At 38.4% G+C, this 26,581-nt stretch overlaps 1 protein-coding gene and 1 long non-coding RNA gene across 2 annotated transcripts in view; both read right to left on the bottom strand.

Annotated features, from left to right (window-relative positions):
* LOC145450089 (E3 ubiquitin-protein ligase SMURF1-like) overlaps positions 1-26,581 on the bottom strand; it is a 29,807-nt gene that overhangs the window by 946 nt on the left and 2,280 nt on the right. The window contains exons 3-15 of the mRNA XM_080328572.1: positions 25,591-25,629; positions 25,338-25,512; positions 25,088-25,262; positions 24,714-24,954; positions 24,555-24,666; positions 24,246-24,484; positions 22,965-23,144; positions 21,905-22,030; positions 20,691-20,820; positions 20,100-20,245; positions 18,317-18,495; positions 4,675-4,811; positions 3,533-3,712 (exon numbers count right to left, since the gene is read on the bottom strand). Coding sequence (XP_080184698.1) covers positions 4,772-4,811; positions 18,317-18,495; positions 20,100-20,245; positions 20,691-20,820; positions 21,905-22,030; positions 22,965-23,144; positions 24,246-24,484; positions 24,555-24,666; positions 24,714-24,954; positions 25,088-25,262; positions 25,338-25,512; positions 25,591-25,629 — 1,782 coding nt within the window. The 3' untranslated portion in view covers positions 3,533-3,712; positions 4,675-4,771. The remainder of the gene's footprint in view (positions 1-3,532; positions 3,713-4,674; positions 4,812-18,316; positions 18,496-20,099; positions 20,246-20,690; positions 20,821-21,904; positions 22,031-22,964; positions 23,145-24,245; positions 24,485-24,554; positions 24,667-24,713; positions 24,955-25,087; positions 25,263-25,337; positions 25,513-25,590; positions 25,630-26,581) is intronic.
* On the bottom strand, positions 10,083-13,228 carry LOC145450042 (uncharacterized). Its single transcript, XR_013918409.1, has 3 exons — positions 13,116-13,228; positions 11,394-11,514; positions 10,083-10,216 (listed from the first exon to the last, which is right to left on the bottom strand). It is a non-coding gene; the product is annotated as an uncharacterized LOC145450042 (long non-coding RNA).

Here is a 26,581-nt window from a genome sequence, read left to right on the forward strand (position 1 = left end):
TCGGATTATCCAACAGATGTTTGCCGATGGCAGAATTAATTGCCTTTGATCGATCAGCATCAATCTTAAGTGGATGAGTTAAGGGTGAGCTTTTCACATCGCGTGACGCACGTGTTCTTATAAATCTGGGGACATGTTGGTTTATGCGGTCCTGCAGACGTCTTGACGTTCTTCCCACGTAGCCACAATCACAGTGGCACCTATATTCGTACACTACATTACTTTGTTGAAGTGCAGGAAGCACGTCTTTGCGTGTTGAAGGGAGCAGTTGTGTTGTTGTAAAAATCACATTGGTTTTGACTGTATCGTAACATTTACTGACAGCAGAAATCAATTGTTTTTCAAAGCGGGTGGAAATGGGGCCAATCCAAGGTAGATGGATATAAACATCTTTTATTGTTCGTGCGGTGGGCTCTGTTCGTTTTTCTGCGTTGAGTTGCGTTAATTTCCTCTCCATGCCGCGGCTGATGACGTGTTCAGGGTAACCGTTATCAAGTAAGATTTTTCGGATGTAGTCAAGTTCTAAACTCAGTTTGTTACCCGAACATATCATCAACGCTCTATGCACGAGTGTGCCTATGAGGTTAATTTTTCTGCGCCGAGGACTAAATGAATTCCAGCGAAGGTATTGGCCTGTGAATGTCGGTTTTCTGAAAACAGACGTTTCAAATTTGTTGGTATTGCGCTTTTCAACTAATACGTCCAGAAATGATAATGAGTTATTGCGTTCTTTTTCTATTGTGAATTGCAAGGCCGGGTGAAGCGAGTTTAAGCGAATGAGAAATTGGTCACACTCCGATTCATTCCTGAAAATGACAAATGTATCATCTACGTATCGGCGGTACAATAGTGGTTTGGCGGACTCACGCATAGGCATACAATGGATCCAACAAACTCTTCATCAGAACCATACAAATTTGTCACCAACATAACACAATATAGTGACGTGATCTCTAACCAAGTACAAAGGAAACCACAGTTCCTTGTTTCAGAAAAGTATTCAAGCAGTATCAGAACAGAGTCTGAGAAGTGGGCATCTAGTGAAAACCAAACATCCTATCAAGTATGCATGGCCTAAAGTTCAAAACTATTTGATGTAGCCTGGGGCTTGTTAAACACAAAGTGGACTTTAGACAGGGCAGGGATACCAAATGCAGTCAAATAGAGTGACATTTCCATTCCTGAAACCTTTAACCTGCTTCAACATATACAAGGTCGATCCAGACTTTGTTTTTGTTCGAAATACGCGATTCAGGCGACTGGTTTGATTTTGGCCCAATAGTGACATCTAGCGGATCAGCTTTAACATGTTCTTTGACTTCACACAGAAAAGCGGTGTTTGTTATTCAACATACTAGAGGCTTTGTTGGGTATAGAACTTGAATATGCATTTTAATACTATATTCATAGTCAACATAAATTAAAACCCAAAGGTCTTCGAGGAGACACTCTTCAAGGGTAATCGTCAGCAAATAAGGACTTCTAAAATCTATATAACTGCATTGCATACAAACAATTATGGACTTCGTAGAAACAAATGCAACGTAAAAGGCAGGCAAACCGAGAGCCCATTTAGTGGCATATCATTACCTTAATGATGATACTAGAACTAGATCTATTACTATCAGTTCGCCTATACCAGAGCCGGCCAACCCGTGGCCCGCGAGAAGGTTTTGAGTGGCCCGCGAGGTAATTTCCGAAATTTCTAATATCATCAAAAATGGATTGCATATATTTTTAACTTGCAAGGCCAACCAAAAATTTGATTAATCTGGCCGCAATACTTGAGATGTCATGACTGAAGTATCAGTTCCGACGCATTGACAGAACCATCAGCCATTCACATATTGGTATATCTTCGTACACTACAATAAAGCAGAATAATTGGCGATAGATTTATCAAACGTACAAATTTTCTGCAAGCTTAGCGCAATATGTTTTCACTCGATTTCTTGTTTTTAATATTGTTGCCATTTTCTGAAAATGGAAAAACACCTAATGTATCAGATTGAGTCTAACCATATTCGCGATTACGAGACAAAGTGTCGTTCAACATATGCGACCTTGCGTTTGCGCTCGCTTCGACTATGAAACCAGGCACGAAATGATTGACGCCTGTTGGTCGCAGCTTTCGATATGTCCATGCACCGAATAGCCCAGTTCTCGCAAACTTAGCCCAACGATATACAGCAGGCCTGCAATATAGTCAGATGACAATATTATTGATCAATGAACTTCCACAAATTTTCGCGCTTCGCGCGGATCGTGACCCGCGGAAAAATTCTTCAATCGAATGTGGCCCTTTGGCAAAAAAGGTTGGCCAGCCCTGGCCTATACTATGAAGTCGATCTCACTCTTTGAAAGAGATATCTGTATCGGACATTAAAGGTAAAATATATCGGTAATTTTCAGGACATCACAGTATGGTCGTAGAGAGTCAGAGAATTACGATCTGTGACCGCTACACTAGGAATATTCATCTGTTTCTCATCGCTTACAGGAGTCCAGATGCAGCCTTTATAGTTTATTTCATGTTCAAGCATAGCAATGGCTGTAACGCTGCTCAAAAGCTCTGAAGTTTTAGACACACCTTAAAATTAAATGCCTCATCTATTGAATACCGGTATCAGCGTTATTGGGGATGTGCTAGTTATCGGTTGAGACTCAAAAATCTGACAACAGGCTGGCTCTATAGGAGACCAAGCTGATTCCCGAGGATATCGTCAACGCGTGCTCAGTAGGGCTCTTCAAAAATGACTTTTTTTCTCAAATCGCACTGGCTACTTGATAAAATTGTTAGGTCACCTAATTTAAGCCTACACACCAAATTTGGTTCAATTCCAACCAGTAGCCGCATTGCTACAGGAGAAGAAAGTTTCTATTTATTATATAAAAATAACAAAAAATTTGAAAATTTTCTGTTCACCCCATGAAAGTGTTAGGTTGTCTATAGAAACGATGTTCACCAAATTTGGTTGAATTCCAACCAATACAAGCGGAGTTATTGCCGTCGAAAAATTTCGATTTCAATAAAATAGTATTTACAGCGGGCACCAATATAATAAATAATTAAAGAATTGGTCACCGTAAATACTACTTCATTCATAATCCAAATTTTGCGACGGCGATAACTCCGCTTGTACTGGTTGGAATTGAATCAAATTTGGTGAACATCGTTTCTATAGACAACCTAACACTTTCATGGGGTGAACAGAAAATTTTCAAATTTTTTGTTATTTATTTTTATATTATAAATAGAAACTTTCTTCTCCTGTAGCAATGCGGCTACTGGTTGGAATTGAACCAAATTTGGTGTGTAGGCTTAAATTAGGTAACCTAACAATTTTATGAAGTAGCCAGTGCGATTTGAGAAAAAAAGTCATTTTTGAAGAGCCCTAGTGCTCAGTCTACCAGCATTGGGCCATGAGGAGAAAACAGTTGAAAACCACTATCCAATACATGTATTCAGTGATTAACGGCATTCGACCGGCATTTTTGAAACCCGTACTGTACACAGCATATAAAAACCAACCTGAGAAGCATAGCCTCTAGAAAATTAACTTGGCTCTGAGCTGCCTCACTTCGTCTTTGTGGAAATCTTGCAGCGGTTCGATAATCCGACCTCTCTCACGCAGCAATCGTACAAGGTGGATATCGTTATGACGAGTTTTAATCGCGCGTATCGATTCCATCAGGTCGGGCCGTAGAGTACCTGAACATTGATGGTATTATTCAGGATCACAATGACTCGAATCAAGTCTCGCCTCGAGTCCGGCAATTTTTCATCGACTTAATAAAAGGTTTTTGGAAAATCACAAAGCACAACTACAAACAGTTGGTCCACCACAATTGTTATTTGTACATATGGAAAACTTGAGCATTAAAGTTCACTACCTGTTCACTCATCTTGACATATTTTCTGATCGTCTTGTTGATCAGAGTGAGGGGCAAGGGGTAATGTTTCACCAAGACACCAAAACAATAACAGAAAGATATCAGGGCAGATGAAATGAACATGTTATGATCACAGATTACTGCTGAAACCTTTCGAGAGCCTGCCTTCAATTGCTAACAAGCGCAAATCGCATAAAAAAAATTGATTTTAAGATAAATTGTTATTATTGTATTCCAGGTGATTATTGTGAATCTGCAATAGGTGCTTTATATGACATAAAACTGATTGAATTATTGCAACGTTGTAAGTATCTTATGTAGATACTTATATATGATTGGGGTTTATGTGCATGTGCACGATATCCGTGAAAGTCTAATAACAATTAGATTGAATTTCTGAACTTTATATTACGACTTGTTTTTTCCCATCCAGCCCATACAGGGAGAATGTGAGATTTTAGTCAAAATAACCCCAGCCGTTATCACCAAAACCAGAGCCAATTTGAAAATACTGACACCATATTCGGAATCATTGCCCTTTAGATCCCCCAAGCTACTTTAAATTTGTCTGCCTAAAAATACGTGTTTAGTGTTATGAATGCGAGGCATTCAAGAGTTTTAAAAAATATGATTAAAGCCTAACTGCAACTCAGCCCACGCATTGCCAATTCGAATTAAGTTGAGTTTAATTCGATTCCCAATTCGGTTTCTAGCACTCAAATTCTGTGATTTCATCTGCTGATCAGCGCAGGACAACTCAGCAAAATCTTTTCACAATACCTTGAGCTAAAAAGCACTTGCCAATATCGAGTCTCAGTTTTTCCGCTTCCGCGTTGACGATGTCCATGAAAGTGTCGCCGATAATCTTCCTTTTCTCTTAATGGTCCAGAGTTCGGCAAAGTATTTTGGACTTGTAACTGGATTTAAATTTACTCATTACCACAGATCGTCAAAGCATTCAGCGTTGCTACTCAAGCAGAAATAACGCCGTGAATTTTTTTTCTCGATTACAATTAGAAGCAGCGAATTCCAAGACATGTCCGCTATTCCAGACTATTTCAAGCTGAACTCGAAGATAGGTACAATCTTCAAAAATACGGTAGTTTCCATGATTCCGGGGCTATTGTTCTCACAAAAGTCACAATACATTAACAAAAAACTACGCTCTAATTTTCAAATTCCAAAGCGTAGAAAGCAAATATTTCTGCCTAAAAAACTGTCAAGTAGAAGTAATTTGTTACAGACAACCTTTGCCGACTGCTTTCATATTCTTACACCTCAAATTACTTACTCAAATTTTCATGCCCGTGACGTCATTTTTTGTGATACAATTGTTGATATACAATGTTCTTTCCTATTGTCTACTAGTTGCTGACAATTACCCCAGACGAGTGTCAGCAGAAAATATCCGAGTTTATTTCGATATAAATATATCATTCAATTACTACTTACTACTGACTCAAATCATCAATTAAACATGATTCTAAAGTAAAATGATAGGAACCATGCTTTCTTGGTTTCGAACCTGCCTTTTGTTCGAGCAGTTCGATGCTGCTGTTATAGAAGATGTGCGAGGCCTTGATCAATTTGGCTTCCACTCCCGCACGTTACAGAGACTCGATCACCAAGTTGGACTCGTTTTTTCACAGGACGCCATCATCGACATGGATGGGCAAGCACCTGCAAAATACGGACATTTGGAAACTGATTCTAGACCAGTGGTTCTTATCAGGGGTTTGCTGATCTAAGGGGATTCGCTGGTGGTCAAGGCACACACAGCTCAAGTCACTCTGATCTACAGTAAATATCCGTTGAAATCTTTTCATTTTGAGCAAAAATCATGTTTTATGGTTTTGTTCCTTCAACACTGTTGCTGATTCACAGCCCAATTTATAGTAATGTATCAGATTTGTAATGCCGTAAACAGCGTTGTAATGACTCGAGTCTCAATTTTTTGGTGACTCGACTCGAGTCATTTTTGAAATGCATGTAATGGCTCGACTCGAGTCAATTTGTGTATTAACTCGACTTGTACTCGAGTCATTGTGCACGACTCGAACCAAGTCATACGACTCGAGACCAAGCCGGCCAAGACAGACATTTCATTGTAACTTCGAAGAATAGGTAAGTCACCACATGATTGGTATTTAGTCTATCAGACCTGATACTTGGAAAATAGGGCCAGAAACTGTTGAGACCGAGGAAAATTAGTATATTATGAATGTGAGCCATTCTATATCACTCGAGCAGAGTCGAAAACAGTGGGTTGGACCGAATTGAACTCAAAAGCAAACACAATGACTAGGACTCGAGTCAAAACACCATATAACTCAGACTCAACCCTCTACTCACTGACTCGGATTTGACTCGGTGGTGGATTGAAAATGACTCGACTTGACTCGAGTCAAAACTATAAAAGTGAGATTGACTTGTGACTCGGAACCTTGCGACTTGGTAACAACCCTGCTTTTTAGACTGCTTTCACTTCTACTTGAGCAGTTCTTTAGGGAAAACTACTTGCATTTTACAATTCAGATTTAGACAAGTAGAAAGCAGTAGTAAGTTTGCGCTATTTAGTCACAAAGATACATAAGACAATTTCAGGAGCAAACTACAATTAACCGCTTAAAGTGAGCGACCTGTTGACCATGTCTACTTCTTGAAACTAAATACTCGAATGCTTTTCCAATCTTCATTTTCTACTTCCACTTGAAGTAGTTTCAACACGTCCTTGAAATTGCCACCCCTACGCGTAATTGAATTGAAATTTACAGTTTTACTTGTACTTCTACCTGAGTAGTAACGTCGACTACTTTGACCGCCTCAGACCAGACTTGGACAACTAGGTAATTTTAGTGGCCCAAATACACTGAATAGAGAAAAATCTAATTCTGTTCTAATTTGTGAAATGTTCTATGATCTAATTTTATTTCTAATCTAATTTCTGATTTTCCTGAAAATGCTACACGAGAACTGTATTGTATGAAACTAGCCAAGCTTGGTATATAGACATTTGCTGCATGCTCATGAGAATGATATCTTACTTGATATGGACTTAACTTGATTCAATGTCCAAGTTTTCGCGAATTCAGTAATTCTAATCTAATTTGGAAAATAACAGTAGTTATGATCCTAATTCTAATCAAATTAGGAAAAAATGGATTCATAATCCTAATTATAATCTAATTTGGGAAAAACCTGTGTAATCGTAATCCAAAACTGTGTAGTTATAATTCTAATTCTAATCTAATTTAGAAAAACCTGTGTAATCATAATCCAAACTAATCTAATTTGGAAAAAAACTGTAGTTATAATCGTAATTCTAATCTAATTTGGAAAAAAAACTGAGTAGTTATAACCCAAACTAATCAAATTTGGAAAAAACTGCGTAGTTATAGTCCCAAATCTAATCAAATTAGGAAAAAAATGGATTCATAATCATAATTCTAATCTAATTCGGAAAAACCTGTGTAATCATAATCCGAACTAATCTAATTTGGAAAAAAACTGTGTAGTTATAATCCTAATTCTAATCTAATCTGGAAAAAAACTGTAGTTATTATCCTAATTCTAATCTAATTTGGAAAAACCTGTGTAATCATATTTCAAACTAATCTAATTTGGAAAAAAACTGTGTAGTTATAATCCTAATTCTAATCTAATTTGGAAAAAAACTGTAGTTATAATCCTAATTCTAATCTAATTTGGAAAAAAACTGAGTAGTTATAATCCAAACTGATCAAATTTGGAAAAAACTGCGTAGTTATAATCCTAAATCTAATCAAATTAGGGAAAAAAATGGATTCATAATCCTAATTCTAATCAAATTTGGAAAAAAATGTGTACCTATAATTCTAATTATAATCTAACAGGGAACAGCTGGAAATTTCCTGGTCTGATATGCAGAGTAGCAAGCGGTACCGTGTCTGGCGTAATCAAACAGTGTTGAATCCAACCTACCAAGTGTGAGCGGAAGGCAACACGTTTTCTGGTAGAAAACATACGAGATCTTCACTATGGGAGGACAAGTCTGCGAAACCTCCCGACGGCAATTGCGAACATCCCGTGATGAACTGAAGCAGCATTCCCAGTTCTTCTCGAGTGAAGCTGGACAAAGCCACCAAAACCACGGGAGCCTCTGTAAAAGGCGAGAATCCTATACCATTGTAGAGTATGCCAGTGGCGGAGTTGGACAGCTAGAAAATTTTCAGCTTTTTCCAATTATACTTAGAACTACGCACCTTTTTCCCAAATTAGATTGGAATTACCATGAATTCGCACAAAATTGGAAATCGAATTGAATTCCGATTAAGAATCCACGACAAAATCAAGTTTGGTTCGTATTGCATCTCGCTATAATTAGAAAACTATAATTTTAATTATCTAATTGTCCAAGTCTGCACAGAGGAGGTCAGAAAGTAATTACTTTTACTTTGACGGAGTACTCAAATACTTGCAGTACTTACGCAAGTGGTTGCGTTTTTGAACCACTTCTATCTCCACTTGAGCAGTCTTTTAGGCAAAACTACTTTCACACTTATGATTTTTGAAAAGTAAGAAGTAGTTTTCAGATGACTTTGCAGCACTATCAGTGAAATTGTCATAGGAACCACATAGAATAGCCTAGTATCCTGGTAACAGACTAAATTATCAAAAACCGTGTCTATTTGTAGGGCTATCAGTCATTTTGCGTTAGTCGCAAAGATGTATCTTGCAATTTCGATGTAGCTATCTTGGATTACCTGATTAACGAATGTTTTGAAACTACTTACTGGAGTACATTTCAGACCGTTAAATTTCAACTTCCCCTCGAATAAGATTTGACATGTTTTTGAAATTTGCATTTCTACTTGTAATTGAATAGAAATTTACAGAGTTACTTCTACTCAGACTTGGACAACTAGATAATTCTAGCTGTCTAGTTACACTAATTAGAGTGAAATGCCGGTAATCTAATTCGAATCTAATTTGTGAAATATTTCTATGGACTCATTTTATTTCAATCTAATTTCTGGTTTTCCTGAAAATGCTACAGGAGAACTGTATAGTGCAAAACGAGTAAATTTTGGTGTACAGACCTTTGCCATTCTCGTGCTTATCAGAATAAACCTTTGATTTGATACGAACTGAAATTTATTCAATTTCCAAGTTTTTGAGAATTCATTAATTCTTATTCAATTCTAATTTTGAAAAAACATGTGGCTATAATTTTATTTCATATCTAATTTGGAAAAGTCGTAAATTTTCCAGTTGTCCAGGTCTGCTCCTACTACTGTTCAAGTAGCAATGTTCCATAAATTGACCTCTGACCACGTAAAACCAATACGGCCTTGGCTCCAATTGAACACTTGGTGCAAAATACTGAGAGATTGATCGTATACTAAGGATGTTCCAAAAGAAATACAGATCACAAATCCCGAAAACTCGGGAAGATGGTCACGCGAGCAAATTCCGAGCTTCTGTCTTCCACCTGACAATGTCTTCTCATCTTCAACATCGATCTCCCTCAACATGAGAAGTTCCCGATTCGTTCTCGTCAAACATGCTGAGAAGGTGCTCAAGCACAAAAAAATTCAGACCTGCCATTGAAAAGCACAGATTCCCGTATGCATGCCAACAAAATATGAAATGCACCAGGGTAGGGAGGAGAGACCCTAGGAAATGCCAGAGGTCGTCAGTAACGAATTACTTTTTTCCGACCACTCATGTAGGTTTTGCCTGCTTGTACTACTTCTACTTGTGTGGCCGAGTTTCTGGACTATTGTCATTTCTACTTAACAATTCAGGCAAATCTCCTAAATTGTGCAGTTTATATTTTGTCAAGTGGAAAATAGTTTATGACAAGATTGCATCACTTGTATAAGTCAAATTGTTAAAAGAACGTGTGAATGAGCCACTGTGTCACGGCAAAACACATTTGATAACTTGTCTTTATAGCACTGCAGAATGCGACATGAATGGAATACAATGTTTCCATATATCTACTAGTTGCTGACGATTAATCCTGGGGAAAGTCAGCCCAAAATATTCGGGTTCATTTCAATAAGAATATATTATTCAATTCTACCGTATTCCCAAATAATTTCACAATGGTAATATAACTGGGCTGGAAAAACTTCTACAGTCCGGTTTGAAGACATGGCATGAACATATCAATATATCAATCACAGAAGCAATTTCCGTCCAAGACTGACCTTTGCTGAAGTAGCCGATTTCTCTTTCATGGAAGTGCATAGTCTGTATTGTGCAAGCCTGTTTCGGTATTCTAATTTGTTGTCGTTTGTGACGAGATCTTTTCCCCGTTATTCTTCAGCGGGACCACCTGAAATAAAATACAGAAAGTATGTTTTAATGATGCAAAGCGACATGACAATCATAGTTCTTAACAGATAAAGAGCTTACGATCAGTGGATCAGCACAAGTCTCACTGATTTGCACTCAATGTCAATTATAATCTCGTCGTTTTGTGTGAAAATCACGTTTTATTGGTTTTCTTCGTTAAACACTGTTGCTGACATACAGTTCATTTTGTGCACCGTTACTCTATAGTACTGTATTAAATGTGTATAATGGGGTGGATTTTTGTTTTTGTGACTAGGCGAAAATTTGAGGTTAGCTGAAGAATTACAGATTAGAGAAGGGTTTGCATGCCGGGTAGTAATGACTCGACTCGAGTCACGATTTTCTGATGACCCGACTCGTCTTGACTCGCGTCATTTTTTCAAAATACGGAAATGACTAGACTCGAGTCAATCTGTGCCTCGACTCGACTTGGACTCGAGTCATCGTGCATGACTCGAACCAAGTCATATGACTCGAGACTCAGACAGCCAAGACCAGCATTTCATTATAATTTCGAAGAATAGTAAAGTAACCACACCATTGGTACTGGTACTTGAAAATGCGACCAGAAACTGCTGAAAGTAAGGAAAATTGGTATATTATAAATGCGAACCATTTGATATCACCAAACAGGGTTATGAAAAGTGTGTTTTACAAGACACTAACTGGAAACTGATCAGTCAACACAATGACTTGGACTCGGACTCGAGTCATAATACCATGACTCGGACTCGACCCTCTGCTTGTTGACTTTGACTCGGTCTTGACTCGGTGGTGAATTCAAAATGACTCGACTTGACTCGAGTTAAAACTATAAAAGCGAGATTGACCTGTGACTCGTAGCCTTGTGACTTGGTTACAACCCTGTTCGCATGTTATTAAAGGTTGAGAGCTGCTGCTTTTGATTACATCTCACTAGATCGCGAATTTCAATGACATAGTCGAGGCATTTATTCATTCTTTGTTTAACAGAAAATTTAATTCGAATGGATCACCGAGTCGGTAATAGTTGAATCTTCAAAATACCACAATTGGAGATATCTTCCAAGCCAATGCTTTTGAACGAAGGTTTTAAAATTCCGTTTTCAGCCAACACAAAATACGACAAATTTCATGCTTCAACATCAAAACAGAAAAAACAATTTGCCACAGCGCACCTCTGAAAGTTGACCGGATGAAGAATACTCCTACTCGGCGAAATATAAATCAAAATCCGTCGTTTTCCATGATGTATCGAATTTTTGTCTTGAAAAGCTCTGGATCGTCTCTTTCAAAGTGCTAAAAGATAAGACAGGTCGTTTATAGACTTTGTCACACCAGGAGACATCGAGAACAGGACATCAAGAAACTCATCAGCAATTCAGTATACCGTACACACGACATACAAGTAAAAGCATTGTGCGATAACAACAACACAATGATTGGACAAAAGCGAGTACTCGAGTTATTGGAATCTGATTTTTAAGTATTAGGCTTCAAGTCGAGTATCACTCATTATGCCGTCATAACAGTATGAATGACATTGGATGTTCAAATATGCTCTTTTATGCAACCACAAATAATATAATGCCAGTTCTAATTCAGATTAAAGATGATTTGGTATTTTTCAACCATACCTATTCCATTGCACTTTGTGACAATGATGTGGGTTGATCACGACTTCACCGGTATGTCATTTCCACGAACGTTCGTAGCTTTGCGCTGCATGTTTTGCATGCTGTGATACAAAGTGACACGAAGATACTATAATTTTCATTGATCAATCAACTCTTAGCAGCAAGGAGCGTATAATTTCAGTACTTGAAAAAATCATCTCTCATTACTCGACTCAAATCATTAGAATTAATCCTAGTTAATACTAGCAATCAAATCATTGGGTCCGGCCCTAAACAACAAACATCATAATTCCATATTGTAAGTTGTTTCATAAATTTCGATTAACAGTAAAAAGATAAATTCACCTTGAAAGTGACAGCCAATGCATTTTCCGACGATTTTTCCTTGAAATTGCCACCACTACATGTAACAGAAAAAAAAATTTACTTGTACTTCTGCTTGAGTAGCAACACCGACTACTTTGACCGCCTCAGACCAGACCTAGACAACTAGGTAATTTTAGTGGCCCAATGACACTAATCAGAGCGAAATCTAATCCTGCTATAATTTGTGATATGTTCTATTATCTAATTTTATCTCTAATCTAATTTCTGGCTTTCCTGAAAATGCTACACAAGAACTGTATGGCGCGAAACCAGTTAAGCTCGGCATATAGACATTTTCCATTTTCGTGATTATGAGAATGACCTCTGATTTGTTATGATAACTGTCCAAGTTTTTGCAAATTCAGTAATTCTAATCTAGTTTGGAAAAAAAACTGTATAGTTATAATCAAAACTAATGTAATTTGGAAAAAAAACTGTGTAGTTATAATCCAAAATAATGTAATTTGGGAAGAACTGTGTAGTTATAATAAAAATTCTAATCTAATTTGGGAACAACTGTGTAGTTATAATCATAATTCTAATCAAATTTGTAAAAAACTGTGTAGTTATAATCCTAATTCTAATCAAATTAGGAAAAAAACTGTGTAGTTATAATCCTAATTCTAATCCAACATGAAAAAACTGAGTAGCCATAATTGTAATTCTAATTTGGAAAAACTGTGTAGTTATAATCCTCATTCTAATTTAATTTGGAAAAAGACTGTAGTTATAATCCTAATTCTAATCTAATTTGGAAAAAAAACTATGTAGTTATAAATTATTATAATTATAATCCAATAGGCAACTGCTGGAAATCTTCTAGTTGTTCAAGTCTGATATGAATAGAACCAAGCGATATCGTGTCAGCAAAATCAAACAGTATCGAACCCAACCTACCAAGTGTGAGCGGAAGGCAACACGTTCTTCCGGAGGAAAACGTACAAAATCTTCAGTTTGGGGGACAATTCTGCGAAACCTCCCGACGGCAATTGCGGACATCCCATGACGAGAATCAGGTACTACTGTAGTTCAGAGTTGAACAACTAAGAAAATTTCAGCCTTTTCAAATTAGATTCGAAGTGGAATTTCTGAATTTGCAAAAACTTGAAAATTGATTAAAATCCCGAATTAAAAAGAACTGCAACAAAAATCCCGTTCAGTTCATACCAAATGAGAGTTCCTTTTTCCTAAGCACGAGAATGGCAAATGTGTTTATGCCAGGCTTGGCTCGTTTCGCATAGCTTTTTACATTTTCAGGAAAACCAGAAATTAGATTAGAATTAAAATGGGACTATAGAAACATTTCACAAATTACATTAGAATACGATTATGGAAATTTCGTTTCAATTAGTCCAGCTGGACAATTGAAATTATCTAGTTGTCCAAATCTACATGGAGTTGGTCAGAAATTAAGTACTTATACTCTGTCAAATTACTCAAGTAGATTTTGCTTACTTGCATCATTTATTCAAGTGGTTACGTTTTCAGTTCTACTGCTTGAGCAGACTCTCAGGTAAAACTACTGGCGCTTCTTCGATAAACCCCCGAGTGCAAACATATCAAAATTTATAAACGGAAAAATACATTCTTTTTTCCGTGTTGGGTAAGGGATATTAGGGTTGGATATGGGTTAGGATTGGGGTTCGGGTATCCCGATATTAGGGTTGTGGGTGAGAGATATTAGGGTTTGGGGATGACAGATATTAGGGTTGTGTGAATGACTTATATTAGGGTGAGGAGTGATAAAATCCTCGAACTAGCGTCCGAAACCCCAACCCTAATATATGTTATCCACCAACCCTAACATCCATCTGACTATATTTTCAGAACTAGGGCTCATTTGTTGCGTCATTAGTTATTTTGCGTTAGCCGCTAAGACGCATTTTGCAATTGCAGAAGCAGCCAACTTTGATTACGTGGTAAAAGTGGGTGACACCTCGACCGAATCTACTCTTTACAAATACTTACTTGAATTCTTTCCAGATCTTCATTTTATACTACTAAGTGGCTTAGACTAGTCTCGGAAATTGCTACTTTAATGGGAATAGCAAGTACAATTTGAAAATTATTGTTTTTGGTTGGAAATAGTAACATGGTTCCTCTTGTTTTTACGCCATGGCCTCATCTCACCCAAAGAAATAAGTAAAAATTGCAAAATTTCAATATCACTTAGCATACCGTTGGTATTTTCTTTTACTGCGAAAATGTTCAATAGCAATTTTTTCCATTGTAAAATTTTGTCATGTGGCTTCATCAGAAACCAAAAATTTGCACGAAATTTTTGTTGTAAATGGCTCTTATGATTTTTTGAAAAGCCAACATCCAGCTCTATATATTGCAAAATTTTGTTCGGCCTAGATATACCATGGTCTGAGTTACAGAAGTTCACAGCAAGCTTTGGAAAAAAAATCAATTTTGAAATTTCAAAACGAAATTTCTTCAAAATGAGTTGCACACACAATCCTTCAAAATTTTAACAACATGCAGGACTGTCCGATCAATTCCGTAAACAGGCATTAGATCATAAAAGGGGTGTCACAATTTTGAGGCACGGTATTCTGCGTTTCGAAGCACTATTGGTCCTGTCAAATCCAAATTCTGTGGGCTGGAACTACAATTCGTGATAATTTGTTTACAGCATATCAACAGCTAGCAGCTGTGAAAATTTTATGGTGATGGGGGTTGCCCTTCGTGAGATAGAGCCGCCGAGTTGCTAGTCCCCTTAAGATACATTTTAGTAATATACACATTATGTAAATATCTTAAAAACTGAAGCTTGGCTACTTTTAACATGTCTTAGAATTCGCTACTTGTACTTGCTTATTTCTGCTCACTTCAAGTACCAAAGCCAACTACCACTGTCCGTGCAAAACTAGTACGGCCTCCGCTTGAATTGGACACTTGATACTAAATACTGAGAAAACAATCAGGTAATACCGATCAGGTAATGCCGATCACGAGCCGCAAAATAGCTCTGCGATGCTCACGTGAACGAATTCCGAGCTCCTATCTTCTAACTGGCAATGTCTCCTCATATCTTCAACGTCAATCTCGCTCGATCTGCACATGAGAAGTTCCAATCCGTTCTCGCCGAACATGTTGAGAAGATGCTCCGCCACAAGATAATTCAGACCTGCAATTGACAAGGAGAGATTCACGAATACATGCCAACAAAACATCAAATGTGCCAGGATAGGGAAAAGATGCCATAAGTAGGTAGGTAGGTCGGTAAGGCTGAGCAAAATCGAGTGCCAGAGTGAATTCGTACTGAATTGAGTTTTAGGCTTAGAGTCGAATAGAGCATTCGAGTATCACTCATTATAACATTATCATATTAGTACAAAAGAAGCAGAGAGCTCAGATATGTACCTTTAATGCGACCACAAACAATATAACGACAATTGCACACCACATAAAGGTGATGTGTAGCTCCGTATTATGCATTTTTTGCATACTGTGATACAATGAATCAAGGTTTCAAGGCTTCTTCAGTGGAAAATAGAATTGAAATTATTATTTTTGTTGATAAATTAACTCTTAGTTGCAGGGAGCGTGTAATTCCAGTATCGAATCTCACTACTCGACTCGTTTGGAGTACCCAAGTAGGTTTGGCCTTTACTTTGACTTAACCGGGCCAAGTTGAGTTACTACCACTTTTATGAGTGAAATTCCACGTGACATAACATCTTATCCTAGCAAACGAATATATTACTAAAAATACCAACATTTGTAGAGTCATCAGTCCTTTAGCGATAGTCGTTTCGCTAAGATACATCTTGCAATTTTGAACGCAGTCATATGCGATTGGCTACAAAAAGTATGTGACCCATCCACCAAAACCGCCTTTTATAAACTAGTTACTCGAGAATTTTTCAAACCTGTCATTTTCTACCTCCAACTGAAGTAATTTTAACATGTCTTGGAAATCATTACTTCTACTTGTAATCAAATAGAAATTTTGGGCACAACTCTTATTTCTACTTGAGTACCAACGCTTGGCACTTTGATCACCTCCAACAAATGCACATACTAATTTCCAAAAACACATTTGATAACTTATCGTCATAGGTTTGGAGAATGCAGCATGAATGGTATGCAATATTTCCAATTGTCTAGGACTGCTAGTAGCGTCGATTGCCCCTCACGAGTCATCCAAAAATCTTCCGGTTTATTTCAATGAATGAGCTCAATTTTACCATGTTTACAAATAATTGGGCCATGAATATATCAATATCAATCATGCTGGCATTTTTTGTTCCAGACTGACATTTACTGAAGTAGTCGAATTCCTCTTTTATGGAAGTGCATAGTCTGTATTGCGCAAGCCTGTTCAGGTATTCTAATTTGTTTTGACCCGAATTTTCTCCACATTATTTTTCAGTTTTCTACAATAAAATGCAGAAATGGTATTTCAAGGATAGAAACTTGAAGAGAAAAATCTTTAGATTCCATCTCAAGAGATTGCAAATTTCAACGAAATAGAGTCCAAGCAGATTATTCATCCCTTGCATGACATAAAAATTGATTCGAACAAGACTGTGTTGGTAGAATATTCAAAATACCACAAATGGCGGCATATTATTGAGATATCGTCCAAGCCTTTGCGTTTGAACGATGGTTTCAAAATTCCGTTTTCACAGCAAGTGCCAGCTGCGACAAATCTTACAAAAATGTTTAACTCATCAAATCTGTTTAAACAAACCAGCAGTGTCCAAATGCAATGTTGATATTCAAAGTATCGCCCGCAAAGTATTAACCAATTTTTCTCATTTCCTTATATTACTCTGGTCGATTGCAGCCGACTTTAGAAACCTGTAATAAGCGTCAGAGGTGGTCCGCAACGAAGTACGTCTATTTCATCAAAGTACTGAAGTAGGTTTTTACTACTAGCTCTACATACTTAAGTAGTTATGGTGTGAGACAACTTCGACGTCTACTCAACAGATCTTGATATTTTCAGGCAAAACTTGGACCTAGCATACTCAATTTTTTTACCTATCCGGAAATACGTACTTTTACTTGAAATTAAGTAAAAATTTGTGATGTTAACTTCTACTCAGGTACTGAGGACAACTACTTTGACCGTCGGTTTAACTGAAAACGTGAAAATTCATGTGTTCATTCGGAGTATTCGTATCAAACATAAAATGCGACAAATTTCACGCTCCAACATAAGCAGAGAAGAAGTAATTTGCTACAATGCACCTCCGAAACTTGTTCAATGACTTGGACAGCTAGATAATTCTAGTCTTCTAATTAGAGCGAAATGCTGGTAATCTCATTCTAATCTAATTTCTGGTTTTCCTTAAAATGCTGCAGATTTGTATAGTGCACAAGATGCCAAGCTTGCTGTACAGACATTTGCCAATCTCATGCTCATTAGAACGAACTCTTGATTCGGTATGAAATGAATTTGATTATTGTTGTATCGCTTTTTATTCGAGAATTTAATGCAATTACCAAGTTTTTGCGAATTCAGCAATTCTAATTCTAATATAATTCGAAAAAGCTGAAGTCTTCCGTAGAAACACCATCTGATTTGAGGTTCGTAATTCTGATTAATTTGCAAACTATGTCCGCTTCAAGTACAACAAATCAACGTCATTTCATTACCTGGACGCCAACGCTTTTGATTGGCAGTAATATTGCTTTGACCGGAAACTTGGAAGATAGTTCCGACAATTTTTCTCTCTTGCTCGCTGGTCACAGCATGGACGTCCTGGAATACACATCTGTCATATTACAATAAATTCGATAAACCGGAAATACCACGACCTGTAGCGTAATCAATGAACCAACAACGTGGCAGGGTGTTTTCTGGATTAAACACCCGCATTTTGTTTGTAGTAATAAGTTGCAGAGCTTCTCGAGATACGGAACTTCAATATGCAATTGAAGAATATTTTCACATTGAAATGAACCCAAATATTTTCCGCTGACACTCGTCAGGGGTAATTGTAAGCAACTAGTAGAGAATTGGAAAGAACATTGTATATCAACAATTGCATTACAAAATATGACGTCACCTGCATGAAATTTCGAATGAGAGAGCTCTGTGTAGTTGTAATCCTATCTCTATCCAACCGAATCCAACCTACCAAGTGTGAGCGGAAGGCAGCGCAATCTTTTGGTAGAAAACGTACAAGATTTTCAGTTTGGGAGACAAGTCCACGAAATCTCCCGGTGGCAATCGCGAACGTCCCGTGATGAGCTGGAGCAGCATTCCCAGTTCTTCTTGGGTAAGACTGGACAGGACCACCCAAAACCACTGGAGCGTCTGAAAAAGATAAGAATTTAGGTACTGTTGTGGTTGAAATTTGGAAAAGTAGTAAATTTACAGATTTCCAAATCAGATTCAAATAGGAATTTTAGTTACATAGTCTTTTCAAAATAGATTAGAATTAGAATTGCCGAATTTGTAGAAATCAGGACATTGAATGATAATTCGAATCAGAAAGAACTAAAACCAAAATCAAGTTCAGTTCCTATCAAATCAGAGCTGATCCTTATAGGCACGAGAATGGCAAATTACTGGAAATCAAGCTTGCCTTGTTTTGCAAGATACAGTTCTTCTATAGCAGGGGCGGGCAACATACGTCCCGCGGACAGTTCTCCGTCTTATATGATAATGTGGCCCGCGGCTACAGTCTGCCGAGATTCCCCACTACTTGCTTACTACGTCAAATTTTAGTGACTTTATGTTACTATGCACATGCATGTGCGTTGCGCAGCGTGCGAGAGTGGAGTAAGCTCGTCGAAGCGGGAAGACTTGCATTATCAGCATTTACGATGTACTCAACCCTAATATCGTTTGTTGTAATCGTGGTCTTTGTCGACTACAATGGTCATTCACACCAGGCCGATATTTCTTATTTTTGATTCCGTAGCCGATGACTTGTAGCACGGCACACTTCTAGGTTTTTGTAAGACACCGCTTTTGCCAGGGGTGGTCAACTCAAAACGGGTCGCGGGCCACTTTTCAAATGTCATAGAAGTCGCGGTCCGCATGAATTAAATATCGAGTTAAACTAGGCCACACAGTTGAACAACGACGCTATCCAGTCACCTACTCAGCCCTAATGAATTGATATCTCGGTAAATTTGGGGTACCGGGCTTATCGAACACCTTGAAATCTTAATTACGGATTGCACCGTGTGTTCATTGATCAGAGAGGAGCAGACATGGCGGCGCCTGTATGACAATGTTGTTTTCAATCCACATTGTCTTCGTCATTACCGGCGAGAAATGGCTTCGAAGTGACATTGCTGGATCTTTAAAATACATTCATTAAATACGATTTACACCTTTTATATGTTCATAAATGGGCGAAAAATGTATCGATTCAGCAATCCGGCCCGCCAAGTACCTAATTTTCCTATATCCGGCCTGCCGACTGGAGAAGTTGCCCGCCCCTGTCCTATAGCATTGTCAGGAAAATAAGAAATTAGATTACAATTAAAATGAGAGCAGCGAAACATCTCACAAATTAGATTAGAATTAGATTACCGGCATTTCGCTTTAATTAGACCACTAGAATTATGTAGTTGTTCGAGTCTGCACACAGGTGGTCAGTAACAAGTTCTCCTACTCTGCCAGAGCACTCAAATTTGATTTTACTACTAAGATTTTAGACTACTTCTACTCAACAATTGTCAATTTTTTAGGCACTTTGTATGACTACTGCTACTTCTATGTAAACGATCTTTGAGGCAAAACTACATTTTTTCACATTTATACCATCTCCGACTATATACAAAATCAGTAGGCCTCGGCTTGAATTGAACACTTGGTACTATATACTGAGAAACTGATTAGGCTAGTAAATGATCCTTCACAAGAAATACCGATTAAAATCCGCAAAATAGCACGATGATGCTCACGTGAACAAATGCCGAGCTTCCGTCTTCCACCTGACAATGTCTCCTCATATCGTCCACGCCAATCTCACTCGATCCGCACATGAGAAGTTCCAATTCGTTCTCGTCAAACATGCTGAGAAGGTGCTCAGGAACAAGAAAATTCAGACCTGCCATTGACAAGGAGAGATTCCTGTACACTCGCCAACTGAATATATTTTCGATAATTCGTCATTTGTATTTCTGGATCAGACACAAATATGACTTGGAAATGGCTACTGCTACTTTTACATGTAATTGAGTAGAAATTTACGGAAATCCTCTTACTTCTACTGTGAGCAACAACGCTTGATTGCTTAGACCACTTCTGGGAAACGCACATACTAATTTGCAAAAATTTATTCAAAAACTTGTCTTCATTGGATTGCAAAGGCAACCTGAATGGTGAACGATGTTTATCTACTAGTTGCTGACGATTACCCCTGACGAGTGTTAGTCGAAAATATTCTGGTGTATTTCCATATGGATATTATTCAATTTTACCATGTTTACGAATAATCGGGCAATGGATATAATCAATATCAATCATCGAATCATTTTTCATTCGAGACTGACCTTTATTGAAGTAGTCGATTTTGTCTTTTATGGAAGTGCAAAGTCTGTATTGCGCGAGCCTGTTCAGGTATTCTAATTTGTTGCCGTTTGTGACCCGAATTTTCTCCCCGTTATTCTTCAGCAGGACCTCCTGAAATGAAATGCAGAAAGTATGTTTCAACGATACAAACTGACATAACAATCATAGTTCCTAATACGGAAGAAATCTTTATATCAGCGGTTTGTAACCGGTAATCACACAAACCTCAGGGGGTCGCCGAAGTCCCGCCGATTCGAAGTGAATACGCATTATAATCTTTTTGTTTTGTGTGAAAATCATGTTTTAATGGATTTGTTGTTTCAACACTGTTGTTGAGGCACAGTTCATTTCGTGCACCAGTATTCTACAGACCAGTGGTTCCCAATATTTTTATCTTCAATCCCCACTTCAGATTTATTCTGACCCTTCATTCCGCACTACCCAACACTTTTGTCATTACGAAGCAGCTATTTGCTTGTTCGAGTGCACAAGACACAAAACCACGCCAGTACGCCAGACAATCGCCTACAACTGCGACATAAAACATATCGTGAACCGATACCGATAACCGTCAAAATTCAGCGAAAGCATTATTTCATGTCATACTGGATGCATTTGTGCCGCCATCATTGGTTATCCGGAGTTGAAAATGAGTTTTTGTGAACAATACGCAATAATCTTCAATATATCATTCCAGAGCAGTTAACTGGTAATTGCAAATGTGTCTTCGTAAATATGTAGACTGTCCTGTATACAGTGTTTAACAAATGTGTCTATTCCCCACCAGAAACCATTGAATTCCCTACCAGTTGGGAACCACTGATATAGACAGTGATGTATTAGATGTGTGTTATGTGGTACATTTTTGTTTTTGTGACTTGGCGAAAATCTGGGGTTCAATGAAGGCTTACAGATTAGAGTGAGGGTTAGTATGTTAGTAATGGTTGAGAACGACTGCTTTAGATGACACCTGACAAGATCGCAAATTTCAATGACACAGTTGAAGCTGATTATTATCATCCTTTGTATGACAAAAGAATGAATTCGAATAAGTCATGAGACGGTGATAGTTGAATCTTCAAAATACCATAAAAGGCAAACTAATTGGTCTCAAAATTCCGTTTTCACCCAACACAAAATACGACAAATTTACGCTCCAACATTAAAACAGAAGAAATAATTTGCCACAGCGCACCTCTGAAAGTTGTCCAGCTGACGAATACTTCTCCTCGGCGAAATACAAGTCGAAATCCGCCACATCGTTTTCCATGATATATCGGATTTTTGTCTTAAAAAGCTCTGGATCGTCGCTTTCAAAGTGCTGACCAGATAGACGGATCGTTTGTTGAATCTGTCTCCATCAGGAGACATACAGAACAGAATTGGACAGTTTCAAACACATCAAGAAACTTATCAGTAATTCAGTTTACACATGACATACAAGTGAAAAGGTTTGGGCTATAACAACAACACTAGGGCTGCGCAAAATCGAGTACGCGAGCAATTCCGAAGAGAATCTTGGAGGTACAGAACTTCAATATACAATCGAATAATATATTGACACTTAAATGAACCCGGACATTTTCGGCGGACACTCGTCAGGGCTAATCGTCAGCAACTAGTGGAGAATTGAAAGAACATTGTATATCAACAATCGTATCACATATTATGTTTTATACTTTTCAATGAGTGATTCTATTATAAATCGAGTGTTTGTCTTCAAGTCAAGTAATCGAGTATCACCCATTATGTCATCAGAACAGTATGAATGACGTAAAAAGTTCAAATAACACCTTCTTATGCGACCACAAACGATATAACGCCAGTTCAACATTTGGTATTTTTTCGACCGTACCTATTTCATTACACTTTATAACGATGGCGTGGGTTGATAGCGTCTTCACTCTTCACTGATACATCAATTTCACATGCAATACCGGTAATGTTTTGCATGATGCGAAACGGCCAATCGAGGTTTACAGAATTTCAAAATGAAAAACAGCATTGTAACTATAATTTTCGTTGAAAAATAAACTCTAGCGACAAGAAGCGTATCATTTTGGCACTTGAAAAATCATCTCTCAGTACTTGATTTGGATAGTAAGAATGAATACTCGATTCAGATTTGAGTTCTCGAATCATTATGCCAAGCCTTAAATAACACTCATCATAATTCCATATCGTAAGTGACTTTGAACCGTAGTGTGAGGTTGAAGGGTTGATAAATTTCGGGTAACGTTCAAGACATAATTTACCTTGAAAGTGACTGCCAAGCCGATGATCTGCGCCAGAAAGGAACGTCCGAACCTGGCCGTGATAAACTTAACTTGGTCGCGTTCGAAGCAGCTGTCCAGAATGCATTTTCCGACGATTTTTCCGGCAAACTCGAAGAATTTGACTTTGGCGCCCGACGAGGAACAGGGAGCCGGTAGAACCTGCGCGCGGAATGATTTAGGATTAGAGCCCGCCAAGGATGTTGCGTCATAGATATTATTTGTCAAAATAACGCAGCGTACGGACGCTAAAAAATCACTGGAACTTGCATTCACATGATCGATTCAAGATAGCCACTGGGTTCAACTCTTACAAACTCCAAATTTCACCTACATACAGGTGGTTAAAGTAATCATCGTTGCTACTCGGATAGAAGTTGAGTAACACCCTAAATTTCAACCCAAATACCAAAAGCAGCGATTTTGAAGATGTGTCAAAACTTTTTTAGGCGGAAGCAGAGATACAGAACTTACAAATGACTTACAAGCAGGGTTGTAACCGAGTCACAAGTCAATTTTGCTTTTATAGTTTTGACTCGAGTCAAGTCGAGTCATTTTAAACTCACAACCGAGTCGAGTCCGAGTCATCGAGCAGAGGTTCGAGTCCGAGTCATGGTGTTATGACTCGAGCCCGAGTCCAAGTCATTGTGTTGACTGCTCAGTTTCCAGCTAAAATCTTGTTAAGCTCACTTTTTATAACTGTGTTTGGTGATGTTGGATGGTTCGCATTTTTAATATACTAATTTTCCTCCCTTTTAACAGTTTCTGATCGTATTTTCAAGTACTAGTACCAATAGACGAAATCCCAATAGGGTGGTTACTTTACTATTCTTCGAAATCACGATGAAATATCGGTCTTAGCCGTCGGTGTCTCGAGTCATATGACTTGGTTTGAGTCAAGTCGTTTCCGTATTTTGAGAAAATGACTTGAGTCGAGTCGAGTCATCAGAAAATCGTGACTCGAGTCATTACAACCCTGCTTACAATACATGAAAGTGAAAAATTTATTCATATTCAAATACATTCAAATATATTCTGTATATATTCAACAACGGTCGCCAGAGGTAATCATAGGCAAATAGTATAGAATTGAAAAGAACTTAGCATATAAACAGCACTATCATCAAGTTTTTTTTCCTTTCTCTACTAGTTGCTGGCGATTACCCCTGACGAGTGTCATCCGCTAATACTCGGGTTCATTTCAATGCCAATATATTAATGAATCAGACATTACACATCAACTACATCCGACAATTCTCCTACCAGCCCTTGATTGTCATCTTTCATCCTTCTGAACATTTGAAGACTTCCGGCTTTGCTTTCAACGGCTTCACCGTCGTCAGAAGTCGGGATAAACATATTTTTGCACAATTCCGAAATCCACTCCCTGCAAAGGCCGCCCCAGTCGACGCCCAGTTCACCCTCGAAGTTGATTTGAAAAAGTATACCCCAATCTTTCACGCTCAAATGCTTGGTGCATCTGCAGGGGTCTTTAAATTTTACTTGAGTACAATTTAGCAAAAATAGCTTATTTTATACTCAACCAGAATTTTAAATTATACTAAATTATACTTTTATGAAAAATGGCTTTCCTGGCGTTGGAGGGTACCATACTGAGACTTTTATGTGAAAACAAGCTCGTGTTTTGCGTTACTCCACCTGCCGGTGTTTCAAGTTTAATGATCTAACCAAAAATCACACAAGTTTCAGCATATCTTGAAACTGTTTTGCATGAAGGTAGCCCTCGAGCGAGAAATCGGTCAGGCTCTCCCGGTAGTCATCCTTTTCAATTCCGATGGCGGAAAAATCCGCCTCCACTGGCGCCGTCGTTGGAAACACGGTCGAGAGCGTTCCGCAGAAGTCCTTTAGGGTGGGCAGGTGGATGTTTATACCCTCGAGGACACCCCAAGCGTCCCTGAAGATGCTGTCAGGGCCCTCCTCCTCCGACGTAATGCGGAAATTGTCATGGTCTCTGTAAAAGTCCCGCAGTTAAGCGTGCTCCGTCTCCACATCCTCGAGTTTTTCTTCGGCCCACCCAGCTGCTCGAAGCCGTCCTGACTGTTAGCGATTCGCGAACCAAGTCAGAGACAGCTGAACGACGCAACTTAACCAGCTCCTTCGGGAGCGTCGGTGGTATCTCGTTGTTTTTGATGTCCGCGTTGTTTGCCAGAAGATCACAGACGCCATGAAGTAGGGTACAAACCAGAAGGCCGACTCCCCTTAGAACAGTTTTCCTTGTAGCCTCCGAGATTTCATCAAGTTTGGCCTGCACAAAAAGTCCTAAGTCGAGAATGAACTACTGAACATTTGTCATGGAAACAGAAACTGATTCCACTCTGACGTATTGTAATTCACCCTGGAAGCCATCCTCCTCACGAAGCTCTGTAGTTGCTGAACACAAGTCTGCACCCCCGCCGCTGCCGGTCTCCCCACCCAACCGCCAGCCAGCACCTGTGGGAGCCAGCAGGGCCCGAACGGAAGCGATAAACCCGTCAATTCGTTTCTTAGAGACCCCGTGAACTGACAAACACTGAAAAACGGTAAACAAAAAATCCTTATTTTATACTCGACAGAAATTTTATTTTATACTAAATTGTACTTTTGAGACCCAAAAGTACAATTTAAAGTGGCCTGTGCATCTGTAAGACTGAAATTGCGAAGGCACGAAATTGAGAAGCGCATTTCAAGCAATCATTTTGAGTTGCTGACATCAGAATAATGGTAATGACAGCGTAACATAGAAGTTCTGGATTCCGGGGATTCATTGATTAAACTAACGCGAAACAATAACTTCATATTGTTAATTTATTCGCTAAAAGCTTTTCGACTAACTCTCATCAGTAGCGAACGTTAGTGATGGGGTGAATCAAATTCGAAATGTAAGAACTATTTTGTCTGTATGACGTAATAATAACAAAAACAAACAACTAGTAGACGGGCTAGATACGGTAGTAACGGTACAAAACAAACGTTACGAGTACATATGGTTATATATGGTTGGATCAGCGTATCACAAAGTCGCGAAGTGGATTGCGAGATATCTTGAGCCGGTGAGTTTGTTCTATGGTGGTAACTGCATTCGTGACTCGTTCACATTTGCTGATACCATTCGTAATGTTGATCTCGATGAGTCCGAAATCTCTATGTGTTCGTTTGATATATCTAGTTTATTCACGAACGTGCCAGTTCAAGAGACTATAGAGATTTGTGCCAATGAACTCTATGGTGGTGTCCTTCCATCTCCTCCATTCTCAAGGTCTTCTTTTGTTAAATTAATGCGATTGATCACTTGTGATGTCGAATTTAGTTTCAATAACACCATATATACACAGATCGATGGTGTTGCAATGGGATCGCCGCTTGGTCCCATTCTGGCTAACATTTTTGTGGGGTATTACGAAAAACGGTTATTCGAAGATATTGATCGACCATTAATGTATCAAAGATATGTTGATGACACCTTCGCCATATTTGAAAATGAATCCCAGTGTGATTTGTTTCTGAGCAAATTGAATGGTCTTCACCCATCACTGAAATTCACCATGGAAAAAGAGGTTAATAATTCATTAGCATTCCTTGATGTTGTAGTGGAAAAGACG

This window comes from Botryllus schlosseri, chromosome 11 (genome assembly GCF_051294905.1).
Source record: "Botryllus schlosseri isolate E-star chromosome 11, Bs_hap1, whole genome shotgun sequence".
NCBI classification, from domain to species: Eukaryota; Metazoa; Chordata; class Ascidiacea; order Stolidobranchia; family Styelidae; genus Botryllus; species Botryllus schlosseri.